This window comes from Lissotriton vulgaris, chromosome 2_2, assembly GCF_964263255.1.
Source record: "Lissotriton vulgaris chromosome 2_2, aLisVul1.2, whole genome shotgun sequence".
Lineage (NCBI taxonomy): Eukaryota > Metazoa > Chordata > Amphibia > Caudata > Salamandridae > Lissotriton > Lissotriton vulgaris.
Window position 1 is genome coordinate 332,639,385 of NC_141688.1, and position 22,808 is coordinate 332,662,192.

Sequence of the window (22,808 nt, forward strand, 5' to 3'; positions counted from 1 at the left end):
TTTAGGGAGGCTATTAACTGCGGTCAATACCTCTTCCATATTCGGAGTTTCCTCTAGAGCCAGCTGAGTATTTACCTCAAGCTTTACGATATCACAATTCTCTAAGTACCTTTCTATTTCTGTAATATCTTCATTGCCCTTATCCGTATATAGTTCTTTATAAAACCTCCAAAATGCTTGTTTAATCAGCTCTGAGTCTTTTAACTGGCCTTCCACTGGGTCTATAATTTCCCTTATTAGATTAGCATTGACCTGTTGTCGCAATCGCACCGCCAATTGATGACCCACTTGCTCATTGACTTCATATATTAATTCTTTTCGTGCCGTGGCTTTCCGGATTGCCTTATCTGAAAAGATATTGGTAATTGCTGCCTTGGCAACTGCTACTTGGGCTAAGGTGCTAGAGATGTCCCCAGTTGAGTCTCTATTGCTGGTGACACTGATGAGCCCTACTTCAGCTAGCATAAGCTCATCCTGCAGCCTCTGCATCTCCTCTTTCTCTCGCCTGTTTGCTCTGAGGGAATATGACATAGTCTCACCCCGGACCCCTGCTTTCAATGTGTCCCAAACAACCTCTATTGACGTACTATTAATGTTTTCTGCTAGGAACTTGGGTATCCAGTCTTTCATGTGAATACAATACTGAAGGTCGTTCAGTAGTGCTTTTTCAAATGACCACAGAGTAGGCTCTGATTTAGCTAGCCTAATAGTCAGTGTACAGAGAAGGGGGTTATGGTCAGATAGTACCCGGGGCAATTTAACAATTTGGGAATTCCTGAGTAGTGAATTTGAGAGTAAAATATAGTCAATTCTGGTGTGTGTGTGGTGTGGATTTGAATAAAAGGTATATCCAAGGTCCCCGGTGTTAGTATTTGACGTCTGCCAGCTATCTACAAGTCCATGCACAAGACACAAATCCTTAAGGGAGCGAAATACTTTAGGTTTGTGTCCTTTATAGACCCATTCATCGTTTAAAGACCAGTTAGCCGGGAGGTTAATATTAAAATCCCCACAGACCAACACTGGAAGAGGCCAGTGTGAAAGTTCATTAGAGACCTCATCGAAAACCCTGGGGTCATCTGTATTGCTCCCATAAATAGCACAAATTGTGATTTTTTGCCCTGTTTGATAGCTGCATTCAGTAATAGCCCAGCGGCCAAACTTATCAGCTTTAGATTTGTTGAACACCAATCCACTCCCTTTAGCCAGAATGGCAACCCCCCGAATTTTAGCACCTTGTGAGGTAGCACACACCAGTTTATACCCTAGTGTATTTAACAACTGGCTCTGGGACCCTTCAATATGCGTCTCCTGCATACATACAACGTTGGCTCCCCAATTTTGTAGACCAATTGCCACCATTTGCCTTTTCTTAAGATCGTTCAGACCACAAATATTCAGAGATAATATTTTTATCCCAGCCATGTTCCTAATAAAAGAGTGCCATATCTTATATCACAGACAATCTGGTTTCCTGTGATCCCTATAGGTATTTCCATAGTTCTTATTGACATAGATTTACTTCCCTGTATGTCTAACCTGTCCGGCCTCCCCCCCTCCCCTTTCCCCCCCCCCACCCACCACCACCTTTGAAGGTTACCTGGGCCTGTCTGGACCAGGGGTGCGACATCCGCGCAAGCAGGCTCTGCGAACTAGGCTAGTTTGTTAGTATAAGTTTTATGCTTATTTTTTAAAGTTGACCCTAAGCCTAAAGTTTTAAATAATTTTTCAGACTTAATTTCCCCAAATCGTTCAGCCATTCCACTAACAGTCCACGCTTTCCCAATATATACCTTCTACTTGATATACATTGCAATAGTTCCTTCATCTTATATATTCCTTTTACAACAAGTCTTTAAGTCTACAAGTCTATAAATCTGATTTAGATTATTTCCCTGGATTTCGAGAGGTTATCACTGAAATTTCTCGAAGATAGTCCTCCGCCTGTATTTCGCTGTTGAAGCTTCTTGTTGTACCTTTAAATATAATTTTCAGGCGTGCCGGATTTTGCAAGAATACTTTTGCTCCAACTTTTTCAAAGGGTCCAAATAGCTGACGCATTTTCCATCTTCGCTCCACGGTGGCGTGAGCGAAGTCCGGTCTAACAAAAAATTTGAACCCCTTATGCTCTCTTTGGGTGGTAGGTCTTGCAAGGTCGTAGATTTTTTCACGGAGGAGAAAATTCCCAAAGCAGACCAGCATTGCCCTGGGATATTGATTTTGCTTGTTAGAGTTTTTTGATAGCATTAGAGGAAAACGATGGGCCCGCATGGACTTCCCTTTCTATATCCCAGGCTTCCAATTCCGGAAACGATGTTTTGAGTATGTTAACCATTGCCCCTCTAGCATCGCTTCCCTCAAAATTCTCCGGAATTCCGAGAAACCTTAGATTATTCCTTCTGGATCTGTTTTCATGATCTTCCACTTTGGCCATAAGATCCCTTATTGTTCCATCTTGTTCTGTTTCCCTTTTTTGAAGCGTTGCAACATCGGTTTCAAGATTCTCAGTACGGGTTTCCGTCATGACCATTCTTTCAGAGATCTCGGAGCAAATACTGCCCACTTTCCTCACTGCTCCTTGTAATTTTTCAATGGCCATGCGGTTCTTTTGACTGTCTTTTTTCACATCCTCATGGAAGTTTTTTATTGAGCTGAGCACCTGGCTCAACGAGGGCTCCGTAGTTTTTTGGTGTCTATCTTTTTTTTCATGTACCCTCAGAGTTTGGCATGGTGTTTCCCCTGTTGATTTAGTTTCTGGGCTTCTTCGGGGGGGATTAGGTCTACTTTTGACATAGTCCGTGTTATTACCAGGGTCTGTGGTTTCCTCATTCAACACGTTTCGTTCTCTTTTGTGTTTTGACCTTTTTTTCCCCCCACTCCTTTTTTTCCTGGTGTTGATTTCGATAGATAATCTTGAATCATTGGAGCCAGTGTTTCAAGATGATTCCAGCAGAGTGATTTTAATTATTTCCTCGTTATGTTATGTAGAGAGTCTGGCTTATGATAAAACTCTGGTCTCCCCAAATCCTTTGTAAAATTGCATATATAACTCAGTCATGGGATCTTGGCAGCCTGATCCCGTCCCAAAGAATCTTTGATTAATTCTCTATTTAAAACTAAGTCAGGTGAGGTCCAGACTCTGGGCCATAGCAGTAAAGGTTGCATGCGTATCAGATCACTTATGTAGCGAATGCCCAATTTCAGAGTGACAGGTAAAAACAGAAGTACTTTAAGGAATGGCTAAAATAAATCTTAAGAAAGCATTTTCTACCTTTTGAATAGATGAAGTATCATAAGCTCCCCAGACGCCTGCTCCATAAATAGCTGTACTTATACACTTTGCCTGATACATTTTTAGCAGGATTTCTGGCGGCCTTTTCCCCAATTTTTTAGCAAATATCATTAGTGCTGCTGTAGCTCTTTTTAAACATTAATGTCCTACTTAGTGCCGTCTGAAGGCCAATTTGTGTTCTCGCCATTAAGACGGCATTGTCGGCATACAGGAGCGATATAATCTGATTGTGGTTGACTTGGGGTGAGTCTCTTACTTTAGCCACCAATTCCTTTCCCAAATCATTAGTGTATAAAGTAAAAAGAAAGGGCGCAAGGATGCAGCCTTGTCTGACTCCTCTCCTTACATGAAAAGGCTTGGTGCATTCACCTTTTAGACCGTATCTCACCTTGGCTGTGGCACCCGCGTAGAGTTGTCTTAGGAATGATATAATTACCTCATTTACCTTCAAGTCTGATCAAATCGGCCATAGCCGGCTATGAATTACGCAGTCGAAAGCTGCGCTTAAATCGACGAACGCTGCATATAATTTACCTCCCTTGGCCTGAATATATTTTCCATGTAAGACGGAAAAATTTAGCACCTGCTCTACGGTGCCCCGCCCCTCCCTGAACCCATATAGTACTTGACTTAATACGTTGGTATCTTCCGCCCATAGTTGACGGCGATTCAAGATGACCCTGCCTGTGACTTTCATGAAAGAATCAAGCAGGGATATTGGGCGATATCAGGAAGGGTTATCCCGGTCCCCTTTTTTAAATATAAGGATAATTACCGACCCAAACCAAGTTTTGATAAAGCTCTTCTCGCAGCTGGCTACGGGTAAATAATGGGGACCAAAGATCGACAGAGTATTTAAATAAGTCGATCGGGGTGCCATCGGGACCCGGCGCTTTGCCTCCCTTACTCTGTTTTATGGCTGCGAATACTTCTTCGTTACTGATGTTAATTTTAATTTGTACAAATTTTTCAAGTCCCTCCTGGATTTCAGTCCCCGTGTCTGCTAATTTATCTGTCCCCCCAGGATTATACACATCTGAGATGAAGTTTATCCATGAATCTTCTGTTATAGCCACCTCAATTCTTGGTCCAACCCCCGAGCTAAAAAACGGTGCCTTGACTGCTCCCCAGAAGAGTGAGCTGTCCCTCTTTTGCGAGGCTTCAAATAAATTGGTTCAGGCCTGATCTTTAATTTCCCGCTTGCGTCTGTTTCTTGCTAAATTGTATTCCTTCCTGCACCTCCTGACATCATCAGGATCCCTCCTAGCACTTTGTAGGGCCTTTTTAATTGGGAGTAGGCCTTTGTACAATTAGAGTCAAACCAGGCATTTTTGTGGGGTTTAAAATCTGTTGGGGCGGTGCAGACTTTTTTGGATTATCCTTGTGATGGTTGCAAAGGAACCCAATATGTCTATGTGTGATACCTCTTCCTGCAGGCACTTTAAAATAGGGGTTATTGCCTGCCTAATTATTTTCTTATTGGTCACCTCAGGATCGTTCCTGGCCCATTTAAGGGAATACCCATTTAGTCTTTCTAGAACGCACCCTTGGGTCCAGGCTAGGCTCTCTACCAGCGAACTTGCCTTTTTGATGGGAAGTGAGATGTTAATACTAAGCGGCAGGTGGTCACTAATCCCAACTGTATGTGTGACAAAATCCGCTACCCAGGTTGCGTGGCTATTGGAAAGAACAATAAAATCAATCAGGATACTATGTCCTCTTCCTACAAATGTGGAGCTAAAATCAACAATTGGCGAGCACAGCAAGTTAGCGAAACCTAGGTTGTGAGTTGCCATAACTTCGTTAAAACTGTCACCCCATAGGAGTGGGTAAAATGGGGCTGGCTATCATCATCACCGACCTCACTGTTGCCACATCCGCACGAGAACTGTTGGCAGAGGTTGGGATTAAAATCGCCGCCCCATATGAGGATGGAGTCCTTTCCTAAGTTATCGCTTACAGTCTTAAAATCCTCATTAAGGTCATATAACATATCACAAACTAGGCCCTTATCCAAGTTATTATACATATTAACGATTATTAGCTCAACCAGTGAGGACACTTTGATGACAATGATTTGGTAGTACCTGCACAATTTCACCATTTGTATCCCTGTAGCCCCCAAAAGATTAGTAACATACACACAAATGCCCCCTGTGTGCCTCCAATTACTAGAATAACCAGCTGAAACATGGAACGTTTTAAAACCATCAAGATGTATTTCCTCCAAAGACCATGTCTCCTAAAGGCATAAGATGTCGAAATTTCTAATAAAGTCTACCCAAATGGGATTATTAATCTTAGACTGTAGCCCTGATATATTCCAGAATGCTACCCTCGCTCGTCCCTGTACAAAGAGCTCTTGGGTTCCATAAGTGACCAAACTCCCCCTGCCATGTTCCTCCCCACTTGTTTCTCTGGGGACCGGGATGTTGCCTACGTCACTGCCAAATGTGCTAGAGTGTAATTGTGGGTGACATTCGGAAGTACTTTTTCGGCCTGTTCTAGTATAGCCATGCCCGTGTTAACGTCCACAGTAGATAAGAAATGGGGAGCAGCGGTTTTTAGGACTTTGTCGATAACATTCCTATCATCATGAGTAGTTTCGCCCTCGTGTCCTGGGAAGTCTAGAATTGGGGGGACCGGGTAGCTAGATGGAGTTCTGCATTCCCGGGGAACCCTGGCTAGTGTTGGTCAATCCCCTTCATCTAACGAGTGTAGAGGGCCAAACATATTTGTAACTTCCAGGTTATACCTCGGTAGATTATTAAGAGGGTGGCCAAAATGGGGGATGTTAAGCTTGTTTGTCATTATGGGTTGGTAGAAGAAACCGAGTGGGAGCACGTTTATACCCACACCCCGTCTTCTATTATTTCCTACCCGGTTCAAAATTTCTTGGACTAAGGGTGGAGAGGCAATTGATAAAACTACACAATCCCCGTCAAAGGACTTTCTGCTTGGACCGAGCCACCTAACTCGTCTCACCATTTTAAATGAATGAAACATTTCTTGTGTTAAACCCGTTTTCTGTCCCAGGAAATGTATGGCTTTATATCTCAGCGTTACCCAGTTTTCCCTCTCACTGTCCTCCGTTGTGGGAACTTTGGCCCAAACCAGTGTATAAGGACCTGCCGCGGGGGGAAGATTCAGGTTTGGGAGAATATTGCCTTCTTCTTGATGGGAAAGTGTTCTGCTGACAGTTTTTCTAGGTCTAGCTATCGCGGGCAAGGAAGTTCGTTGCCCGCTACTTTTGTGAATGGCAGATACAGGAGAATTATCGTTACACAAGTTGCTAGGCTGGATAGGCTGAGTGTTTCCAGCCCTAGCAGAGACATCCTGTTTGCTATAAGCATCTTTCACTTGTGGTGTAAGAGTTGACAGAGTGGACTCTATATGTCCCTGTCTATTCCCCATAAAGGCTATGGCTTCTTTCACAAACATAGTGAGGTCAGCAATTGGTTTCATAATGTCTCCATACTCAGTATTATTTTGGCCATTGCTTAGACAATGTTTACTAATGGGTTTGGGACACGCTTTTCTTTTGTTCCTTGGTATCTTTTTAGCCTCTTTCCCTATCTGGAATTTACTTTTGGTCTTTAGATCATATGGGATTACTGGCGCTTCATGGATCTGGGGCGATAACATAACAAGGGGAGGTTTTTTAGACACACATACTCTTTTTTGAGGGGGAAGATCCGGGCCCTCTAGGTCAATAGCAGAAATCTCATCACAGCCCTGCTGCACACATCCATTATGAGAATCAGGGGGAGATACATTTACTGTAAAAGTGGCAGGTACATCACTCAAAACATTTCGAGCAGGATCGTGAACACTAGTGGCGGACAAGCCAGACGACCCTTTATTAAGTTTTTCCTCTACGTTAGAAATGTGTTTCTCTATGGCTCCTACTGCCCCCGTCAGATATTTCATTAGGGACGTACTTGCTCTTTAACGTTAGACGTTCTCTTGCCCGGTGGGCTAGTGTGTAGCTTTCTTTTCCCCATTTAATGAGAGGCTGATATGTTACAGCTATACCCTGATCAGTTAATGAAGCTATACCCTTAATCGTTGTTTCACAGGAAAGTTTGGTAGATACTAATATGCTAAGGTTCTGGAAAGCCGACGCGCCCTCCCAACTTTCGTCTGCAAGCTATACTAAACGTACAAGGAATTGATCAAAATATATAGGGGTTATCATTACAGGGCAGATGGTAGTTGCCACAGGCCTTCTTTCACGGTCCCCAGCTGGCCCACTAGACTGACTAGCAGGGCCAGAAAGTATATAAAGATGCAAGCCCCAGGTCAGTTGAGGATTTAAACAGGCAGGAAAGGTTGTACACAAATAAGTTGATTACCCAAGTTTCAAATGATCTTCCAATCCGCATTAAATAATGGAACCAAGAGGCCTGGCCCAGCCTGACCTCTTCCGGCATATGACGGCCACAGATGGCCCGCCCTTGTCCTGGGCTTCTCCCGTGCGCCGTCCGCGCGCGTACCGCGTTGCGTGGGGCGGGAGCGCTTTTGTACTGCCGGTCGTCGCAGTTGCAGCGTCAGTGTCCTGCACCTCGCAGAGGCTTCTGGGGGTTGTGGTTTCCAGGAGCTGTTCCCCTCACGGCGTCGTAATGCCTCGGTAGAATGCCTTGCTGTCCGGTCGCTCCCTCCGTTACAGCCAGCACAGGGTGAGCCGTTTCCCTCACGGCAGGCAGGGCAAGTAAAACCCAGATAAGCGCGAATGTATGACGTTACAACGAATTCCGTTGCAACGCATGCCTTTACCACGCATGCGTTACAACGGAATTCGTTTACCACGCATAACCTTTTCCTCGACTATTTGCGTGGTGACGTCATACGTCGTTAAGAGGAAACTGATTTTTTTCCCGTTTTCTCTTAAACGACGCCGATTATGTGCAGATTCCGACGTGACTTCTGGTGAGTTTTTTTATTTGGGGGGAGACCCCCCCAAACCCCCTTTTTTTTACTCTTTACCTTTACCACATATGCCTTTACTACAAACATCGTAGTAAAGGTATGCGTGGTAAAGGCTTTAGTGGTAACCACGCATGCGTTGTACTGCATGCGTGGTTAAAGATTTCGTGGAAACGGCTTCGTTGTAAAGGCCGTTTCCCGATAAGCGCGTCTCTCGTTGCGTGGGGCGGGAGCGCGTTTGTGCTCCTGGTCGTCGCAGTTGCAGCATCAGTGTCATGCGCCTCGCAGAGGCTTCTGGGGGTTGTGGTTTCCAGGAGCTGTTCCCCTCACGGCGTCGTAATGCCTCTGTAGAATGCCTCGCTGTCCGGTCGCTCCCTCCGTTACAGCCAGCACAGGGTGACCCGTTTCCCTCACGGCAGGCAGGGCAAGTAAAACCCCAGGTAAGCGCGTCCCGCGTTGCGTGGGGCGGGAGCGCTTTTGTGCTGCGGGTCGTCGCAGTTGCAGCGTCAGTGTCCTGCGCCTCGCAGGGGTTTCTGGGGGTTGTGGTTATTCCAGGAGCAGTTCCCCTCACGGCGTCGTAATGCCTCGGTAGAATGCCTCGCTGTCCGGTCGCTCCCTCCGTTACAGCCAGCACAGGGTGAGCCGTTTCCCTCACAGCAGGCAGGGCAAGTAAAACCCCAGGTAAGACTTCTATCTTTCGTGAGAGGTGCGAGCACCAGCTCACACAGGCTGCAGTGGCAGGCCTGTTGTCACAGTTTTGTAGGGTTCCTCATAGGTGGAATAATACATGCTGCTGCCCACAGGGGACCCTGGGGTACCTATGCCCTGGGTACCATAGTACCAAATACTAGGGACTTACAAGAACACCAAAGCAAAATGAAAGACTAAATGGGACTAAATTAGAGAAAGAACTATACGCTCTAGGACCAAAATAAACCCAACGTCATGGGATGAGGAAAGACAAAACATAAGTCATAACCTTTAATTACCACCCTATCTTCCCACATACCAATCGAGCATATGACACAGTGCACCTTTGGGGAAATGAGCCCCTCCCTGAAGAAGGCCACTTCATGCTCAAAACCGAATGTGAGACTACGGCTCTTTACTTCAGCACCAAAGACCAATTTTCATCTGTATCTGTTTAGGTTCTGTGTCCCAGGCTTAACCCTGAAGGCTCTCCAATCCACCTACGAAAGTGAGTAATGTCCTCCAGGAGAGAAGTCCACGTTCCCTAAGGTAAGTCTTCCAGTGAGTCCACTCAGTGGGTGTCATTTCATCATGTGCTTCTCCCTGCAACCATGGCCTCTGAGTTACCACAGTGATAACCATAGCTTCAGCGGGTGTACAAGTTAATATACTGTGTCCTTGCCGTACCAGAGACCAAATACTTCCCTTTCTTTGATTACTGTGTCAACATAATCACAAAGCTGCAAACCGAGGAGCCTCTGTTTTTCACGCTGGTTCACTTGACCCCAACGACAAGGTCCTCACTTACAGGACTGCTCACCGTGCTGGTTCAGACATTCTAATGTGGACCCTACTGACATCCTGCAAACCATACCAAATGTCCTTCTCTTAACGCCTTCGTGCACGCCCTTTCATACTATTCATACATTAACTGGACCTCCTGGGCTAATGGTGGTCTCACCTGCTGTTACCTTCTTCGCTGTGTGCCATACACTGTCAGATGTCCCCCTAACCTACTCTAAGGTCTTTAGCTTCGTGACTCGTCTTGGCTACTGCGGCCTAGAGGCCTTGTCAAGACAACATCTAGTCTTTTAAACTGTTAGCATCGAAGTATATGAGCCCAGTTGCTTACCCTAAAGATTTCGCTAATAAGTTACCACTTATTAGGAATGCCTACCACCTGCCGAGGCGAGTGCAGCTGCAATGCCTACCACCTGCCGAGGAGCATGCAGCTGCGATGCCTACCACCTGCTGAGGCGTGTGCAGATGCAATGCCTAGAACCTGCTGAGGCGAGTTCAGCTGCAATGCCTACCACCTGCTGAGACGTGTGCAACTGAAATGCTTAGAACCAGCAGAGGCTCATGCAACTGCAATGCCTACCAGCTGCTGAGGCGTGTGCAGCTGAGCGATGCCTACCAGCTGCCAGGGAAGGGCAGCTGCGAAGCCTACCACCTGCCGAGGAGAATGCAGCTGCGATGCCTACCACCTGCTGAGGCGCATACAGCTGGGATGCCTACCACCTGCCGAGGCGCATACAGCTGCGATGCCTACCATCTGCCAAGGCGCATACAGCTGCGATGCCTACCACCTGCTCAGAAGTGTGCAGCTGCGAAGTGTACCACCTGCTGAGGAGCATGCAGCAGTAATGCCTACCACCTGCCTAGAAGTGTGCAGCTGCGAAGCCTACCACCTGCCGAGGAGCATGCAGCTGTGATGCCTACCACCTGCCTAGAAGTGTGTAGCTACGATGCCTACCACCTGACGAGGCGCTTGCAGCTGCAATACCTACCACCTGCCAAGAAGTGTGCAGCTCTGATGCCTCCAACCTGCCAAGAAGCATGTAGCTGCGATGCCTACCAACTGCCGAGGCACTGACCCACTACCCACCATCTGCTGAGGACCATTCAGCTATGATGCCTACCACCTGTCGAGAAGCGTGTAGCTGCGATGCCTACCACCTGGTGAGGCTCATGCAGTTGCAATGCCTACCACTTGCCGAGGCGCGTGCAGCTGCAATGCCTACCACCTGCCAAGGCGCGTGCAGCTACGATGCCTACCACCCGCGAGGAGCGTGCAGCTGCGATGCCTACCACTTGATGAGGCGCTTGCAGCTGCAATGCCTACTAGCTGCCGAGGTGCATGCAGCTACGATGCCTACCACCTGCCTAGAAGCATGCAGCTGGGAAGCCTACCACCTGCCGAGGCGCATGCAGCTCTGATGCCTACCACCTGCCCAGGCGCGTGCAGCTGCGATGCCTACCACCTGCCGAGGCACGTAAAGCTGTGATGCCTACCACCTGCCGAGGCACGTGCAGCTACAATGCCTACCACCTGCTGAGACGCCTGCAGCTATGTTGCCTACCACCTGCCGAGGCACATGCAGCTGCCATGCTACCACCTGCGAGGCGCGTGCAGCTGCAATGCCTATCAGCTGCCGAGGCACGTGCAACTGCGATGCCTACCACCTGATAAGGCGGTGCAGCTGCAATGTCTACGAGCTGCCAGGTGCATGCAGCTGCGATGCCTACCACCTGCAAGAAGCATGCAGCTGCGATGCCTACCACCTGCCGAGGCGCGTGCAGCTGCGATGCCTACCACCTGCCGAGGCACGTGCACCTGTGATGCCTACCACCTGCCAAGGCGCATGCAGCTGCGATGCCTACGACCTGCTGAGACGCCTGCAGCTATGATGCCTACCACTTGCCGAGAAGTGTGTAGCTGCGATGCCTAGCACCTGCCAAGGCGCGTGAAGCTGCGAAGCCTACCACCCGCCGAGGAGCATGCAGCAGTGATACCAACCACCTACGTGGCGCGTGCAGCTGCGATGCCTAGCAGCTGCCGGGGCAAGTGCAGCTGCGATACCCAACATCTGCCAAGGCGCATGCATCTACGATGCCTACCACCTGGTGATGCGCCTGCAGCTATGATGCCTACCACTTGCCGAGAAGTGTGTAGCTGCGATGCCTAGCACCTGCCAAGGCGCGTGAAGCTGCGAAGCCTACCACCCGCCGAGGAGCATGCAGCAGTGATACCAACCACCTACGTGGCGCGTGCAGCTGCGATGCCTAGCAGCTGCCGGGGCAAGTGCAGCTGCGATACCCAACATCTGCCAAGGCGCATGCATCTACGATGCCTACCACCTGGTGATGCGCATGCAGCTGCGATGCCTACCACCTTTCGGATAAGTACAGCTGCAATGCCTACCACCTGCGAGGCGCGTGCAGCTGCGATGCCTACCACCTGCTAGGCGCGTGCAGCTGTGGACACAACCTGGCTCAACTGGAAGCTCTGAGGGGCTGGCAGTAATAGATGTGGTTTATGACCAATTACAGCCATTCCAGTCAAAGCCAAAGGTACTGTAGGCTGTGGCGATGATGGCGTTTCTGGGCTCGGATGAGCTCTGGCCTCAACGTGTTGTCTGTATTCTTGCCAAACTCCACCTGCCACCGCTGTATGTGGGCACTGAAATTCATAAAGCATGGGTTCTGCAATGTTGGGGAGACACGCTGGTCATCTGAAACTAGTGCTGCACTGCATCATTTTATAATGAGGATCAGACACAGATTCTTTCTCAATCAGTCTCGTAACATCAGTTTCCGAATCCTGGCAGAGCAAAGTGTGTAAACTGAACGTCCGAAGCCTACCAGTCATCGCAGCCGTTTAGTTGCTACAGACATCTTATGGACATTCAGCAAGCTGAGCTCAGAATGCATTCTGCCTGTTGCTTTCCATTGGCTTTGAGGTTTGTAGCATTATTTGTTTTAGGCTGTGCAGCATGTCTGTGTCCCTCCCATGGAGTTTACCCTATTTACCATCACTCCTTGTATTCTTCCATGCGTGCACGCTATCTGTAACCAGGCCTTTACATTTTGTTCTCGTCACATTTGCTGTGCATTCAAAGACGGAGCTCAAATGTCTTCCAGGGAGCTTGGTGTTTACTTTTCTTTCTCATACTTCAAAATGAGATGACTTATCTGACAATTGGGGGGTTTCAAAGGGAAGGCTTTTTTGTAGGACATGGGTACTCACAAACTTTCTCTCAGGGGCCAATTATACGGTGTGGTTTGTGGCAGAGGGCCGCAATGGTGGGGGCGGGGTCAGTGAGAGAGGGGGGCGGGGCTAGAGCCACAAAAAAAACTGTGACCATGAGGTTGAACACAGGCCCCTGCTGCGTGTGTCTTCGTCCACGGAGCCAACAGACCCAGCAAACACACATCTCTCTCTCTCTGTCTCCCTCCCCCGCTCTGTCTCCCTCCCTATCTCTCTGTCTCCCTCCCTCTCTCTCTGTCTCACTCCCTCTGTCTTCCCCCCTCTCTCTCTCTCTCTCTGTCTCCCTCTCTGTCTTCCTCCCTCTGTCTCTCTCCCTCTCACTCTCTCTCTCCCTCTCTGTCACGCTCCCTCTCCATCTCCCTCCCTCCCTGTCATTCCCTCCCTCCCTGTCATTCCCTCCCTCCTCACCCTCTGTCTCCCTCCCTCTCTCCCTCCCCCGGTCTGTCTCATTCACTCTCTCTGTCTCCCTTCCTCTCTCTCTCTGTCTCCCTCCCTCTCTCCCTCCTCCCGTCTCCCTCCCTCTATCTCCCTGTTTCCCTCCCTCTCTCTCCCTCCATGACTCTCTCCCTCCCTCGTCCTCCCTTGACTCTCTCCCTCCCTCCCTCACCCTCCCCGGACTCTCCCTCCCTCAGTCTCTCCCTCCCTCGCTCTCCCCTGTCACTCCCTCCTTCCCCTGTCTCTCCCTCCCTCGCTCTCCCCTGTCTCTCCCTCCCTCGCCCTCCCCTGTCTCTCCCTCCCTCGAAGAAGTCGTCCACATGGGTCAGCATCAGCAACATTCTTTTGGTGCAGATAAACACAGAAGAGATAGGGGGCTTCAGTCCCTGCTGCATGCGTGTAGGGTGCTGTCTTATAGCGCCCCCGGGAGCTGCCGTACACTGGACAGCGCACCACAGCCCTAAATATGCAGACATCCCCTGCTGCTTCACAGCGCTTAGAGAACGGCGGTTACGGACGGGATAATGCAAGCTCTGCAGATTTGCGATTAATGACACTCCTTGCTTTAGGGAAGGGTTTCTCGTAACAGTGACTTATTTGCATGAGGTAGGATCCCTGGTTCACTAGAAACTCCGAGTGAGGGGTGGGCTACGGTTGGAATCCTTATTAATTAACTAACCCGAGAAAGAGCTTGCACAGTATGATGCATAGCCGCTATCCCCCCCCCCCCCCAACATACACACATTTTGACTGTACCCTTCACCCACCGAATAGACTTGTGAAATAAAAGGTTTTTCAAACTGTGTGTTTTTAAAAATTTTATTGCATAGTGGCTCACTTATCCTACTCAGATATGTTTTAATATGTAGTGAGGAAGTTGTCGTAACGTATGCATTGTATACACCGCATATTTAAAGGCATTGTCGATGTTGCATGATTGGTTAAATGACCTCCGTGTTCACACACCAAGCTTTGCTCTGCTGGGTGCCTCCTGAAGCAGATCGCCCAAGGATGCCTAAAGATGTGCGTCTATCTCCTTCTGTGCAACACTTAAGCTTTGAGTGATGCTCTCAAATTGGAGGGGAGCTTCTCGCCGCTGCATCTGAAGGGATTGGCTTTGTTAGGGAGACGAGCTGATTTGGAAGTGTGTTTGCATGTGTGCGAGGAGGACGGGAGACTAGTAGAGGTATTTGACTGCTGGAAATACTGCCAGAGTTTACACAGCATAACCAGATTGGTGTGGTGTCAGCCCATGTGCTGTCCGCACCCCACTAGTGACGCCTCTGAAATATCACGAAAAGCAAGAGCTCTTTGCTGCACACATCGAACCACCTTCCCCAGCCTTCCAAAAATTTGCAACACATTAGTAATGACACCCTAATGTAGAGGGTGCACGAGAGCCAGCTGGACCGCTGCAGCAGAGATTAGGTGTAATCCGGAGGGCAGAGATTCCAAGTAAGGCTGGGCTGGCTCAGACTATCATCCCCTCAGTGTTGATAAAACAAATGCTACACGGGGGAGCATGAGCTTCTACAGAGGAAATATATGTGCCACATACGCCTATTGAGTTCAAATGGCCCCCTCCCCCCCCTTCCTCCTCGTGTGTGGCAGCCCGGGATGATGACAGCTTGCCTGGCGCGCACACAGCCCCGACCACTTCACAGGTCTTTGAAAAACCATTAACGTGTTAATGAGTCTTTGTTCTGTTTCACCTCTTCTGAGGCCCCTGCAGCTCCACTCTATGGCTGAAATCTCCCGGCCTAGAGCAGAGCCTCTCCGAGTACAGGCAGCTGCAACCGGCGATGTTTCTTGACACTCTCGAAAAAAAATGTTTTAAAAACTGGTACGATGTCTGCAAGGTCCGGCGGGCCGCCAAGGAAGGCTTGCCGGGCCGCTGGCGGCCCGCGGGCCGTACTATGAGTACCCCTGTTGTAGGACAACAAAATGTAAATGTGTGTAAAGAGGTAGAAGACTTTTTCAGGAAGAACAGAAAGAGAACTGAAGGGTGCTGAGAATGTCTTATATACTATGTTATCAATCAATGACACTTGTAAAGCGCGCTACATACCCGTAGGGTCTCAAGGCGCTGGGGGGGGAGGGGGGGGGGGGGGGGGCGCTACTGCTCGAACAGCCAGGTCTTCAGCTTCTTCCTGAAGGAGAGGTGGTCGGGCAAAAACGGGTGAAAACCAACGGGGATCGCTCAAGGCGGCAGCGAGGCCGGCGCTGAGGCAGAGGCAGGCACTGGGGGCACACGCAGCAGCTGGTGGCCGTGCGGCGCGGGGGTGTCCCACAAGTGGGTCATGGTCGTTATCGGTTATTTTGGCCATATGTTTTGTTGCGTTCACCCTCGAATATTGGGTATTTTACTTTTATACTTTGCAGCTGTGATTTCCAGAAAAGAAAGTTAAGCATAATGTTTGTCCCTGTGCCATTTATAGAATTTAAACTTTCCTTCATACTAGCTAGGAAATATTTTATTATCTCTCCCTACTGCTAGTGCGAGTGGCACAAGGCATGAAGCAGATGAGGGACACAATGAGCAGAGAACGTGGGAAGGATGCTTCAGGAATTTACGTCAGAGCTCCTGTAGTGAAGCACAAAAGCCATAACAGTCAACGAGCAGCTAGCACCTCTGGCGACAAGAGCATCGCAGGCTGGCTCTCAACACAGCCGTCAGGAAAAGCATGGCCAGCAGCGCATAACACTCGTTTGTAGAACCAATGGACGTATACGAGTGCTGTGACACACCACATGGTGTTTGGTTGGTGATTCTGGAATAAATCCCATGCTGTTTGGTAGCAGATTCTGAATTACTGTGTGATATTCGTCCAAGAATTCTGTAATACGCCAAATGGCGTTAGATCATTCATTCTGTAATACATGCATGGTGTATAGTTGCTGATTGTCATACATACCGCTTAGTGAGTCTAAAGACTCTGGAATCGCGCACATGGTGTTTGGTTGCTCATTCTGTAATTCACTGAAAGGTATTTGGTAGTTAATTCTGAAGCACACCACACAGTGGTTGTATAATGATTCTGTAATACACCGCATTGCGTTAGATCATTCATTCTGTAATACATGGATGGTGTTCAGTCATTCATTCTGTAATACAGTGAAGGGTGTTCGGCCAGTGATTATGCAGCACATGCCTGGTTTCAATGACATGAATATTGGTTATGACACCTTCAAAAAGTGTTTGTAGGGGCAATATTCTTCAGACCATGTCTTATGTAGTAATTTCATGCTCTGAACCCACCTAGACAGATGAGGCTCCTTGAAAGGACAAGTGTCTAGAATGAAATGAAGGGAACTGCAGAAGAGCGACAGGCTTCCCAGTGGTTGGGTTGGTGTAGCATCTGGATTCTTCCGGATTCCACATATATGATCCCAATCGTCTTCCGCACTTCAAACTACTGACGTATTTGAGATGGAGGAGTGGAGTTTAGAGAATGTCACCTGCTGTAGAGAAACACTAATACGACTACACTGTGCTTTAACGCAGGGACTAATACGACTACACTGTGCTTTAACGCAGAGACTAATACGACTACACTGTGCTCTAACGCAGGGACTAATACGACTACACTGCGCTTTAACGCAGGGGCTTTGAGGCGTCCGCAGCAGAGACTCCGCCTGTTAACCACTCAAGCTTGATATGATGAGAACACTTGAAATGGGAACAGCCTTACTGACGAGGAGATACCAGTCCCATGTGGACAAGGGCTGATCTCACCTTAATGTTTCACCTCGCTCCATGCATCTTGTAGCCCTCCAGGACTCTTCCCCGCTGTGCCATAGCGCCTACGTCTTACCCCCCTTCGAGTAACGGGCACCGTTACTTTGTAGCTCGGATTCTGCCTTCTAAGTCATATCTGTGCACTCTACTAATGGCAACAGGTCCTCCATAAGACCGGCCGAGGCTACCTCAACAGACGAATCTTCTTCTACGTCCCCAACCCCGCTCCTCCGACCTCACCCTCGCCACCATTCCCTGCATCCGAAGAACCACCGCAGGCGGCAGATCCTTCTCTCACCTCGCCACCAAGACCTGGAATACCCTTCCACTCAGCCTACGACAGACCCAAGATCTGCTTAACTTCAGGAGGCTACTCAAGACCTGGCGTTCGACCAGTAGCGGCACCCCCCACTTTTCTTCCCTTTTTTCTTCCCCAGCGCCTTGAGACCCTCGCGGGTAAGTAGTGCGTGCTACAAATTCTGTAATTGATTGATTGACTGACTGCATTCACAGGGCCCCATCTGCACAGAGCTCGGCCAGGGGTCCCTCGTCCCTGGACGGTCACCATCAGCTCACCTGAGGCTTCTCTCCCGACGCCTGGCTCATCTGGAAACAACTGCTGCTCTTCACTTACACTGAGTGTAAACACAGATGTGACCACCGGATAACCTGAAAATGGAAAAGGAGATTGTAAAAGTATGAACGGCAATGAGGAAACATAAAATGTCCAAGGATTATAAGAAGCACGCTGAACAGAGGGGCGCAGGAGTGCGGATGGGTGAAACCTGGGGTCAAGCTTCACCCTCATCTAAGACATGTACATACCATGTGCATTACTGTCACAGGAGAGGGTCCAACGTGAAAGAAAGCAAGGGGCATCTGTCTAGTGAGCAAGAGATGGCTTGAGGCAGGTGGCGCCATCTTGATCTTTTCAGCTTCAACATTGAATCAAATCTTACAGGTTTTTCAAATAAGATGAACAATGTTTCAACTGTAAAGCACAGTTCAGTCACATGATGCTGAGGATGAGTTGGCACGAGGGCAGCTGAAGCCCCAGTGCCAGGCTCCTTCCGACCCTGCCCAAGGGGTGGGTAAGGCAGAGGGGGAGAGCTGGAGCATGTCTGCAATGGAGATGCCCCCTGTAGACTGGTATGTTTGTTCTCCTTCACAGACGTCAATGACCTTGTGCAAGATGACATCTAATGTCACCATGGCACTATCAGGAATATAAGATGGGTAAGTCCCCGACAGCGACACCCTTGTTTGTCTTCTGTATCAGCACCCTGTGTCCCATCCCCAGCCCGTCTTCAGCAGCGTGTGATGCTGCTCAGGGGGACAAGAGATGGTCACACCAATCTTGTATGTCACTCCTCCATCCACAGAGAGCCAATCCCATGCAGTTATGCAGCCAGGAGTGGCACACTCGTGAAGGTCTCCAATGCCTGGCCTCTCTTCTGTCCCCTCAGCAGCCTCCATCCTGATGTGAAGAGACCAGGGCATTGACAAAGAGTTGGGGAGTTTATTTCCACCAAGATATTAGAGAAGGAACAACTAGTGCTGCTGGCTAGCTTCTCACCCTGCAGCACCACAGATGGGCCCTTTGCGCAGTCTGTTGAAAGCAGACGGGGAGGTCACCTGAGCACCACCGCACCTTGGCCACTTACTATGGTGCAGGTTGAAGTGCCACATCTGCACTTTAGGGGGCTGGCCTTGCCAAGGGGAGGGTCGGCTGAACTGAGCATCAGAGGCCATGCCTGTTCCAGGTAAGGTTCTTCTGGGAAATGGACCCTGTAGTTGGGCCATGGTTGGTGCACTGAGCACCGGTCCCTGTGCCTACGCCATGGGTGGATGTACAAGTCACTCAAAGCTGCTGTTCGGCCATGAATGATGTACTTAGCACTGGTTGCTGAGCCTGCGCCATTGGTGGATGTACAGGGGTGTTGGAAGTGTTGATGGTGCTGGGGGTTGTTGAGGGTAATAGTGAGGTGTTGAGGGTGCTGGGGGTGTTGAGGTTAATAGTGGGGTGTTGATGGTGTTGGGGTTGTTGATGGTGCTGGGGGGGTTGTTGAGGGTGATGGGGGTGTTGATGGTGCTGGGGTGGTGCTGAGGGTTCTGGGGGGTGTTGAGGGTGCTGGGGGGGTCTTGAGGGTGCTGAGGGTGCATAGGGGGTGTTGAGGGTGCTGGGGGGTGTTGATGGTGCTGGGGGTGTGTTGATTGTGCTGGGGGTGTTGAGGGTGCTGGGGGGTTTGCGGGTGCAGGGGGGTGCAGGGGTTTGAGGGTGCAGGGTGGTGTTGAGGGTGCTTGAGGAGGGGTGCCGGAAAGGAATAAAAGCTGCGTCTTTCGTCGCCGTATGGCGTGGGGGCCTAACATCGATCCCCCCATCCTTTCAGAATAAACCCGAGAGACCCCTCACAGTCCAGGCAAGGGGGGAGGGCACAAGGGCTCCCCAGTCCTGCCAAGTATCACGCATTGGGCGTTAGAGTGACGCATTTTAGTGTGGTAATCTGCATTACCGCACTGAAATGCATTGTCACGCATATCTGCATTGTGTCTGTACCTTAACTGGAAGCTCCAAGCACAAGCAGGAGCGCGCTGCGAGCTGTGCTTCTGTAGCAAGCAGGCTTTGGCTCTCACACTAGGAGTCAAGGAGGTGCTGTAAGTATCACACTACAGAGACAATGAACTGCAGTGTCAGAAGTATCAACTTCATGAGAACAGATTGGAGCCCGCGCGCGCTGGTGCCCGTGCCCTCCTCGCCCGCACCCTCCTCGCGCGCGATGGATCCCGAGCCCGTCCGCGCTGGAGCCCGCGCCCTCCTCGTCCGCGCCCTCCTCGCGCGCGCTGGAGCCCGCGCCCTCCTCGCGCGCGCGCTGGAGCCCGCGCCCTCCTCGCGCGCGCACTGGAGCCCGCGCCCTCCTCGCGCGCGCGCTGGAGCCCGCGCCCTCCTCGCGCGCGCGCTGGAGCCCGCGCCCTCCTCGCGTGCGCTGGAGCCCGCGCCCTCCTCGCGTGCGCTGGAGCCCGCGCCCTCCTCGCCCGCGCCCTCCTCGCGCGCGCTGGAGCCCGCGCCCTCCTCGCCCGCGCCCTCCTCGCCCGCGCTGGAGCCCGCGCCCTCCTCTCACGCGCTGGGGCCCGCGCCCTCCTCTCACGCGCTGGAGCCCGCGCCCTCCTCGCCCGCGCCCTCCTCGCGCGCGCTGGAGCCCGCGCCCTCCTCTCACGCGCTGGAGCCCGCGCCCTCCTCTCACGCGCTGGAGCCCGCGCCCTCCTCGCACGCGCTGGAGCCCGCGCCCTCCTCTCACGCGCTGGAGCCCGCGCCCTTCTCGCACGCGGTGGAGCCCGCGCCCTCCTCTCACGCGGTGAAGCCCGCACCCTCCTCGCACGCGCTGGAGCCCGCGCCCTCCTCACACACGCGCTGGAGCCCGCGCCCTCCTCGCACGCGCTGGAGCCCGCACCCTCCTCGCACGCGCTGGAGCCCGCACCCTCCTCTCACGCGGTGGAGCCCGCACCCTCCTCGCACGTGCTGGAGCCCGCGCCCTCCTCGCACGCGCTGGAGCCCGCGCCCTCCTCACACGCGGTGGAGCCCGCGCCCTCCTCTCACGCGGTGGAGCCCGCACCCTCCTCGCACGTGCTGGAGCCCGCGCCCTCCTCGCACGCGCTGGAGCCCGCGCCCTCCTCACACGCGCTGGAGCCCGCGCCCTCCTCGCACGCGCTGGAGCCCGCGCCCTCCTCACACGCGGTGGAGCCCGCGCCCTCCTCTCACGCGGTGGAGCCCGAGCCCTCCTCGCACGCGCTGGAGCCCGCGCCCTTCTCGCGCGTGCTGGACCTCGCGCACGCTGCAGCCCGCGCCCTCCATGGCTGGCACACTGCAGCTGCGACGGTTTGATGCTTGAGCGGTCATTGTGAGTCGGCCATCTCAGGCATTTGCAGCAGTTTTAAGATCTTCTCGGTTTCTCGATGCTCAAGTGACTGTCATTTCAAATATGTGTGTGTCCCTCCTCCTCATCACTTTGTTTTGCTCTGAAGAAAGCGTCACTCATGGTCGTTGAAATGTCACTCGTAATTACAGCTAAACAATGAAAATGTCACACATCGCAATCTGAATCCTTGGCAGCGAGGGCTCTCTGTGGAAACCCCCGCCCCCCCGGGGCTCCCTCTGGAGACCCCCCGGGGACCCGCACTCCGTCAGTGCCCCCCCGCTCGCGGCCCCCGCACTCCGTCAGTCCCCCCCCCCCCCTCCGTGGCACACACTCCGTCAGTGCCCCCCTCCCCGTGGCCCCCGCACTCACTCGGCCCCCGCGCCATCTTCCTCCTCTCTCTTCCTCTCGGTGTCACATCACGCGCCTCTCACCCTCGCCACCATTCCCTGCATCCGAAGAACCACCGCAGGCGGCAGATCCTTCTCTCACCTCGCCACCAAGACCTGGAATACCCTTCCACTCAGCCTACGACAGACCCAAGATCTGCTTAACTTCAGGAGGCTACTCAAGACCTGGCGTTCGACCAGTAGCGGCACCCCCCACTTTTCTTCCCTTTTTTCTTCCCCAGCGCCTTGAGACCCTCGCGGGTAAGTAGTGCGTGCTACAAATTCTGTAATTGATTGATTGACTGACTGCATTCACAGGGCCCCATCTGCACAGAGCTCGGCCAGGGGTCCCTCGTCCCTGGACGGTCACCATCAGCTCACCTGAGGCTTCTCTCCCGACGCCTGGCTCATCTGGAAACAACTGCTGCTCTTCACTTACACTGAGTGTAAACACAGATGTGACCACCGGATAACCTGAAAATGGAAAAGGAGATTGTAAAAGTATGAACGGCAATGAGGAAACATAAAATGTCCAAGGATTATAAGAAGCACGCTGAACAGAGGGGCGCAGGAGTGCGGATGGGTGAAACCTGGGGTCAAGCTTCACCCTCATCTAAGACATGTACATACCATGTGCATTACTGTCACAGGAGAGGGTCCAACGTGAAAGAAAGCAAGGGGCATCTGTCTAGTGAGCAAGAGATGGCTTGAGGCAGGTGGCGCCATCTTGATCTTTTCAGCTTCAACATTGAATCAAATCTTACAGGTTTTTCAAATAAGATGAACAATGTTTCAACTGTAAAGCACAGTTCAGTCACATGATGCTGAGGATGAGTTGGCACGAGGGCAGCTGAAGCCCCAGTGCCAGGCTCCTTCCGACCCTGCCCAAGGGGTGGGTAAGGCAGAGGGGGAGAGCTGGAGCATGTCTGCAATGGAGATGCCCCCTGTAGACTGGTATGTTTGTTCTCCTTCACAGACGTCAATGACCTTGTGCAAGATGACATCTAATGTCACCATGGCACTATCAGGAATATAAGATGGGTAAGTCCCCGACAGCGACACCCTTGTTTGTCTTCTGTATCAGCACCCTGTGTCCCATCCCCAGCCCGTCTTCAGCAGCGTGTGATGCTGCTCAGGGGGACAAGAGATGGTCACACCAATCTTGTATGTCACTCCTCCATCCACAGAGAGCCAATCCCATGCAGTTATGCAGCCAGGAGTGGCACACTCGTGAAGGTCTCCAATGCCTGGCCTCTCTTCTGTCCCCTCAGCAGCCTCCATCCTGATGTGAAGAGACCAGGGCATTGACAAAGAGTTGGGGAGTTTATTTCCACCAAGATATTAGAGAAGGAACAACTAGTGCTGCTGGCTAGCT

At 51.1% G+C, this 22,808-nt stretch overlaps 1 protein-coding gene across 2 annotated transcripts in view; it reads right to left on the bottom strand.

Annotated features, from left to right (window-relative positions):
- The window catches only part of LOC147729421 (uncharacterized), a 44,832-nt gene extending 23,362 nt beyond the window's left edge, over positions 1–21,470 (bottom strand). For both annotated transcript variants that reach the window (XM_086959757.1, XM_086959756.1), the window contains exons 1-2: positions 21,417–21,470; positions 17,710–17,802 (exon numbers count right to left, since the gene is read on the bottom strand). In XM_086959757.1, coding sequence (XP_086815883.1) covers positions 17,710–17,802; positions 21,417–21,432 — 109 coding nt within the window. In that variant the 5' untranslated portion in view covers positions 21,433–21,470. The remainder of the gene's footprint in view (positions 1–17,709; positions 17,803–21,416) is intronic.
- Positions 21,471–22,808: the final 1,338 nt, after the last annotated feature.